Genomic DNA, 8,437 nt, shown 5'->3' with positions numbered 1-8,437 from the left:
CCCAAATTCTTACTCCCTCCGTTCGGTAATAGGTGACGTTTTAGTACTTTTGTTTTGTGTCAATATATTTGACGTTTACAGAATTCAATGCATATAGTGACAGAAGATTATTTACTGACCCTTGTAGCATTAATGTGTTTGCTAGCATTTTTTGACTGAATAAATGATCTCAAGTAAATGAAAAGGTTAAAATAGAAATTGCATCAGCTGTCTTAAACTACGTGCAAAGTTATAGAACGTCAAATAAAAAAGAACTGAGACCAACCGCAACGGTCGGTTTATTGAGTCCTTAGCTCGCGGTTTTAGGAAAAATAGAATTAAAAAAATTTAATTAAGTACGGTTTATTAAGGACCGTAACTTAATTAGAAGGCTGGAAGGATTGAATCCTTACCGACGTGTCATCCCTTCCCCGGTTCGATGTCGGGATGAATTTGGTTCAGGGAAAAAAAAATTAAACGCGAAGGAGATTAAAAAAAAAAAAGCTCCGGGCGATCGAAGAGGCGACAGACGACTTGGTGATATCGAAGGTAAATCGAAGCCTCCTATCGTTCGTTTATGGATTTGTTTTGGTCGGATGTTGTTCTCCTCGAGATTTAGGGTTTCTTTTCAGTTTTAAATCGATTTGGAGATATTTCGATTGAAGTTAGGGTTTCGAATCGCCTACAAATCTCGATAATATGGTACCGAGACGCCTACAAATCTCGATAATATGGTTGGCATTCGGACTCATGTTCGCGATAGGCGTATACATGAACAACTAAAAAACGATTTAATCGAAAATGTTTGGAACAAATTTGGTGATCAAAATTAATAATTGTTGTATGTTTCTTTTAATCATGAAATCAGTAATTATTGTATTTTTATATTTTTTTATGCAATAAATTTTTTTTTTTTTTTTCAATTTTTAAAAAAATATATTATTATTTTATTCCTAAGGACTTCTGATTGGATAACACTATTGGACGTAAGATTAAGACAATAATCCTTAACTATTCAAAAGTTAAAAAATAATACTTTTTAACTCCTAAGGACTCCTAATACAAGTACAGCTCTGAGGGAGTAACATTTATTGACCTATCATGACTTGTTTAACATTTATTGACCTATCATGACTTGTTTCCTCGTTCTGTAGCCTTATGCCCATGTATGCCCCCAGAAAAAAATGTTACCCTTCGATTCTCAAGTGTTAACTCTCTTAAACATAAAGCATATTCCACAGAACCTATTTATTTTTTAACAGTGCTCATAAATGTTCAACTATAGACATCTTTCCCCATATAAATCATGTGAATCTAGGACTTATTTTTGGAGAACCGAATTTCCTAATTCTAAACCGAAACACAGACTAATCTATAGTTGCCATTAGTGTGAGACTTGCTTATAAATGGCCATGAGAAGAGAGCATATCATACATTTTTATATATAAATCTCTTACATATTAATTGAGAACCGAGTTTTCTAATCCTAAACTGAAACACAAATTAATCTATGGTTGCGATTAGTGTGAACCGAGATTTTTATATATAAATATTATACATCATAAGAGATTTTTATATATAAATCTCTTACATATTTTTCGAGAACCGAGTTTCCTAATCCTAAACCGAAACACAGACTAATCTATGGTTGCCATTAGTGTGAGACTTGCTTATATATGCTCATGAGAAGAGAGTATATCATACTTTTTATATATTAATTGAATTTTTTTTTTAAGTTACAACATTGAGTACAATGCTTAGGTGTCTCATATCTCATATTAAAAAGACTTAAGTTAATAGTATTATTACAGGACTGTTATCGTATATTATATTGTGGATCATCCATCAATCAAATTTTCAGAAATAAATCTTTTTCATTTTTTCTATAAATAAAAACTACTCCCTCTGTTTTATATTATAAGTGATTTTAACAAAAAAATATTTATTTCACAATATAAGTAGTTTCCATTTTTCAATGCACATTTTCTCTTTATTGTATATTGTGTAACCAATCAAATAATGCTAACTTTTTTATAATAGGTTGAATTTATTAAGTAAATAATATTTTTTACAAAAGCAATAATTTCTTAAAATTAGTGTTTTTAACTAAAACTACCTACAATATGGAACAGATGGAGTATTGAATTATCTAATGTAATTATAATAAATATGACAATTAATGATATCAAATAATAAAGATTTTATTTCAATTTGTATATCTTCTATCATTTTTGTTTTTGTTTTTATTAAAATAAATTAAATAATCACATTAGTCATGTAAAAGAAATTTATGTTTTTCTATCTGTTGTATTTTGAATTTTTAAAAATGATTATAAATTATTAAAAATGTTAAAAGTTTCATATTGTGTTTGTAGTCAATGATTTAAAAAATTTGTTATAAAAAGATACAAATGATCATAAAATAATAAAATATGAATAAAAAGCCTCATTTAATAGATATACAGATTAAAATATATTATATAATTAGTTTAGTGTCATTTAAAATTAATTATATATCATATACTAATAAATATTTTAATTTCAATATTTCAGAAATATATATCATACTGGAATGTAAGAAAATACATATTTTATGATATATCTCATTCTATGTGTACGGCTTGGATTATATATTACCTAGTTAATTTTATTTTAGAAGCATTATGAAACTAATTAACAAACTTATGTTTCTTGCCTTTTATCTTTCCCTCCCTAGACATGATATGAAGATATAAAGCAGATAACGTTAATCTTTTGTATGTTACAAAAACAAACATCTTCACTAGCCGTTGTCGGAACAGCTGAAACTTTAAAACTTCCTTCGGATAGCCGTGGTGGCCACCGTAGCATCCCATGCCCGTGACGCTGTAAAATCCAAAAACAAGATTACTCGTAAATATATTACCTTTCGCTTCATAAACGAATATTTAAAAGTTGGAATAAAATCGAACCTGAACGAGATAGACCAGAGTTATCGTCAGCTCCAACATGCCGCGAGAAGTAACCACGCAGACCTTTCTGCTTAGCGTATCTCACTTTCGTCACGATACTCTGATTATCATCATACCCTATCCAAGTCGTCCCAGCATAACAGTAATCTCCGACCACTGTGGAATTATAAACCGTTGTTGCTCCGTTATCCACTATAAACTTTCTTATCTGACCGTATCCTATCGAACCGTCCGGTGAAATTGCCGATCCAGTGGTGGCTGCGTAATAGCTAGGACTGTTGGCGTTTGAGAGACGCCATGCGTAGCCGTAGTAAGGAAATCCCAAGACTAATTGCGTTGCTGGAAGTCCGGCTTGAATCCATGCCCTCACTCCAGCGTCGCCACTCGGACCTATCATAAACCGGATTTAATAACCAAATCAAACCGAGCTGGTGATTCCGGCTATGAACGTTTTCTAGTTCTTATTGGACATACATTTTGTGTTTTTGATCAAATTATATATTAAAATTTAGAACACACTAAATAGATATAATATTAAGTTAACCTGATTTTCATTTTTTAAGTTTTTATCCAGAACCGAAGGTAGTGAAACTAAATCAAACCGAAATTTCGCAAAGACTAGCAAAAACGAAATACTCTCATCCCTGAGTGGCTGAGTCTGCGTTTTGTTTCTTTATGATTTTACTAAAACATGGTGTTATATATCTACTCTTTTACAAAAAAGGATATTTAAAGTTTTTGTACAAGAATTACTATTTTTTATTAATCTATCTCGCTTTGCATAAAACACTACAAGAAAACATATTTATTACAAGGGTCATATTCCTTGTTAATTCGTTGTAATAGAAGGGTTACAACGAATTAACAAGGAATAGCGTTTCGTTGTAAAACGCCCGTCGTAATGCAAGATTCGTCGTAACTTCCATGTAACATTTACGACGAAATAAATTCGTTGTAAAAGCGAAAGAGAGTATTTCGTCGTAGTTTCGTAGTTACGCTTCATCGTAAAAGACTCGTATAGTTTTCTTGTAAAATTGTCTTTAAGTACTTGTTCAATTTACGACGAATTTACAAATCTTTTAATGTAAAGTCCTTGTAATATTTACGAGGAATTTACTAGAATTTACAAGTATTTCCTAGTAAATTTCTCGTAAAGATTACGAGGATTTTACAAGTACTTCCTTGTAAACTCATTGTAAACATTGTAAGAAATTTACATCTCATTGTCATATTATTATATTGTTATGAAATATTCAAAATCAAAATATATAAATTATAAAATAAATTATTGAAAATTAAAATATATATTTTTAAAGATGAAGTCGTCCTTGTGGCTTCATTGATGAAGCTTATTCATACCGCCAGTTCCATCTTTTTAGGAGTCACCTTGAAAAAAGTAACATATTAATATAATTAATTACATAAAATTATAAGAAAATAAAATATATTTAATTTAAAAAAAAAATATCTAATCAGTCGTTTAAATACCTCAACCTAATATTTGAGTATAGTTTTGTTACCTAAAATTACCACCTAAACTAACCACCTAATCTAATTGCCTAAACTAATCACCTAAACTAATTACCTAAACTAACCACCTAAACTAACCACCTAAACCTAAATTAATATTAAAAACAACATACCTTTGAGAGAAGGAGAGGAGTGGTTTGAGATGAATGAAGGAGGAATGTGTTTCGAGTTTATATAGGAAAACAACACTCCTCGTAAAGTCGTCGTAATTTTACGAAGAATCTACCAGGCCCGCGTTTTTAGTGTTACGAGGAATCTACCAGGTCCGCATTTATAGAATTACAACGAATTTACAAGGAATATTTACGACGAACTTACAAGGAAAACTTTACGATGACTTTACAAGGAAAACTTTACAATGAGGGTATGAAATGAAGTTAACTTGCTTGGCCTGAGAATGCTTACAACCCTAAACTCCAATTGAATCCTTAAAACGAAACTTATAAGTACTATAATCAAACAACCACTTGATAGCAAATAATCAAATTATTCTGTAATCTCTAAACCGAGGGTATGAAATGAAGTTAACTTGCTTGGCCTGAGAATGCTTACAACCCTAAACTCCAATTGAATCCTTAAAACGAAACTTATAAGTACTATAATCAAACAACCACTTGATAGTAAATAATCAAATTATTCTGTAATCTCTAAACCGAGGGTATGAAATGAAGTTAACTTGCTTGGCCTGAGAATGCTTACAACCCTAAACTCCAATTGAATCCTTAAAACGCAACTTATAAGTACTATAATCAAACAACCACTTGATAGTAAATAATCAAATTATTCTGTAATCTCTAAACCGAGGGTATGAAGGGTTTCTCCTTTGCACGGTTTGTGTAAAGGTTGAAAATTTTGGTTGGTTGGTGGAGGAGATAGTGACTTGATTGTTTTGAGAGTTGAGATCAGCGAAAGCACAGAAGAGGTGAGTGAAGTGAGATGAGTTAATGTCGGTAACTGGGAATTCACTCTCTGGAAACCAGTACGACCCTTTAACGACGGTTTGGGCCGATGAGGGTTGGAGGAGAAGACAGAAGAAGAAGAAGAAGAAGAAGAAGAAGAAGAAGAAGAAGGTGATGGAGACAATGAGTGATGTGGGTTTTGTTGAAGCCATTGTCGAGTTGCTGTGAAAGACAGTATGGGTTTTGCTGTCTATTTATTGAGAACTAGAGTTTTATTTTGAGATATATATTAACTTTCTTGATTCAACTTTGTATAATGTATAACAAATCTTGTGAAAAGTAAAAAGTCTTTGGACAACATTTTTGTTTCTTGAATACACAAGTGTACTACTTACTAGTTACTACGCATGCGAAAGGTGGGACCAAGAGACTTTAATATCCAAGATGGTCCAATAGAAAATCCAAAGCTTACAAAATATCTATTTTAGGTCTTTTAAAAATTTGACAATGTTATACTAAAGTTAACAAAAATCATATTAATCGTCTAACAAAATTTCAAACTAAGATATTAATGTATCGTTTTTAATTTACAAAATTAATAACACAACCATAAACAGATATTTCTTACAAATAATTTTCTCTTTTTTTTTGTAACTTTCTTCTTATTAAACCTAATTCTCAAAACCTTTTCATAAAAATATTTATGCACCCAATCTTGTGATCACCTAACAATGTATTCTCTGAAGAAATCTATCTTCGAGTTTTGGTTATATGATTGGTTCTCTGAAACTTTCCTTCTCAAGCGAATTCCAGTCTCATTGGCCATTGCAAATAACATACACAAACCTTTGGGAAGTTATGTTTTATGATATTAATGATATTTTGGTTCAAACTTCCTAATTGTATAAAATAACAATTGCAGAGACACTTGTAGATATAAAAGATTAAGCTTTGAAATCTAAAAGTTCTTTTCCCCAAAACCTAGTTAAGAGAGAAATACTTGGGTCTTACAAGATACTAGTTAAACACTTAAACCCCATAGCTAACATGTGTCTTTTATAAGGTTCAAAGTAGTTAAACTGCGTTTATTCACTCTAAATGAAGTACAACACAGAGAACCAAGAGAAAGCAAACAAAAGAACTTATATATAGTCTTATGGCAGCAAGGCTAGGGTGAAGGCTAAAGCATGGCAAACTATCGCATACCCAAACCAATCCCTTAATTGTAAGCATGACTGATGTTATGGCCCGACAACAGCATACTAAAGCTCAAGATGAGCCCATGGAATCAAGTTACCAACGGTCATTTTCCACTCCAAATATACCTGCAAGTAAGACAAAGACCGTAGAGTTACATAAGAAGTTTGATGCCCTCCTATCCATTGGTGAAGCTGAGAGAATCTTTACAGTTGTCCCTATTAGCTGTCACTAAGAGATGTCATCATTCTAGATTATTCGTATGATGACTATAAGATGATGATGTATGTCGTTTATGAAAGTTAATGAGAGAAGTATTATTCAGTCAAAATCCTCTGTTTTACTCTGTTCTTCACATGGTATCAGAGCCATAGAAACCCTAACAGGTAGCTATGGCCGATCCTCTTACTCCGTTTCCGTTCCCAAGCAAAATCCACATCCTAAGTTCTGTTACCTTGAAGCTCAATGATACGAACTATTTCTTGTGGAAGACCCAGTTCGAATCCCAACTGTCTAGCCATAAACTGGTTGGTTTCGTCAATGGAGCTGTCACGCCCCCGGAGCCAACAAGAACGGTGGTCATCGACAATGTCGAGACTCAAGAACCCAACCCCCAGTACGAATCATGATTCTGCACTGATCAACTGATCCGGTCATGGCTGTTTGGCACTCTCTCTGAAGAAGTCTTAGGTTACGTCTATACCTTAAGTACATCTCATGAGATCTGGCTCTGCCTCGCCGAGAACTTCAACAAGAGTTCTCTTGCTCGCGAGTTCACCCTTCGCCGCAACCTTCAGCTCTTGACCAACAAAGGAAGAACTCTTACTGCTTATGTTCAGGAGTTCAAGACTCTATGTGATTCTCTCAGCTCTATTGGGAAACCTGTGGATGAGTCGATGAAAATCTTTGGGTTTCTCAATGGGTTAGGACGCGAGTTTGATCCAATCTCGACGGTGATTCAGAGTTCGTTAACCAAGTTTCCTCAGCCCACATTCAATGATGTCGTGTCTGAAGTCCAAGGGTTCGAGTCAAAGATGAAGTCTTATCAAGACAATGCAACTGTCGCTCTGCATCTGGCTTTCGCAGTTTAGTCTACGCAGCAACAGCAAGGAGACAGACTCAACGCTCCAAGCTATAATCCGAACTACAGAGGCCGTGGAAGAGGCTCTTTCAGAGGCAGAGGTGGTTATACTACACGCGGTCGTGGTTTCTCACAACACCAGGCACAACAAAATGCCTCTGGTCTGTCAAATCTGTGGGAGGTCAGGTCACACTGCCCTGAAGTGCTACAACAGATTTGACAACAACTATCAAGGGACTGCTTACACACTGGTGTGTGTTGATGAGTCTGGTAGAGAGTGGTATCCAGACTCTGGCGCCTCTGTTCATGTTACATCCTCACCTTAAAACCTACAAACCTCACACCCGTAGGAAGGAGGTGATGCTGTAATGGTGGGTGATGGAGCTTACTTACCAGTCACTCATGTCGGAAATGCCGCTATCACTACCCCATCAGGTAATATCTCTCTGAATGAAGTGTTGGTTGTCCTGATATTAAGAAATCCTTGTTGTCTGTCTCTAAGCTGTGTGATGATTATCCCTATGGGATATACTTTGATGTTAACTATGTGTATGTGATTGACATTCCACATCAGAAAGTGATAGCAAAGGGACCCATAAGTAGTGGATTATACAAGTTGAAGAGTATTGAGCTTCAAGCTTTCTACTCGAGTCGGCAAATGTCAGCATCTGAGGAGGTATGGCATCACCGACTTGCTCACACAAACTCTCAGACTCTTCAACATCTTCATAGTACCAAGATGATCTTTATCAATAAAAGCAAGGCTCTTCCTGTCTGCCAGCCGTGTCAAATGGGAAAAA

The 8,437-nt window shown here is 34.1% G+C and overlaps 1 protein-coding gene across 1 annotated transcript; it reads right to left on the bottom strand.

The window, feature by feature from the left end:
- Positions 1-2,651: 2,651 nt before the first annotated feature.
- On the bottom strand, positions 2,652-5,602 carry LOC106331023 (chitinase-3-like protein 1). The gene is made up of 3 exons (XM_013769387.1): positions 5,238-5,602; positions 2,931-3,320; positions 2,652-2,844 (listed from the first exon to the last, which is right to left on the bottom strand). Exons 1-3 carry the CDS (start codon positions 5,569-5,571, stop codon positions 2,789-2,791), a joined length of 780 nt encoding a protein of 259 aa, XP_013624841.1. The 5' UTR covers positions 5,572-5,602; the 3' UTR covers positions 2,652-2,788.
- Between the last annotated feature and the right edge of the window lie 2,835 nt (positions 5,603-8,437).

Source organism: Brassica oleracea, chromosome C3 (genome assembly GCF_000695525.1).
Source record: "Brassica oleracea var. oleracea cultivar TO1000 chromosome C3, BOL, whole genome shotgun sequence".
Classification (NCBI taxonomy): domain Eukaryota; kingdom Viridiplantae; phylum Streptophyta; class Magnoliopsida; order Brassicales; family Brassicaceae; genus Brassica; species Brassica oleracea.
Note: the sequence above shows the minus strand (reverse complement) of the source record. Positions and strands in the feature narration are given on the sequence as shown.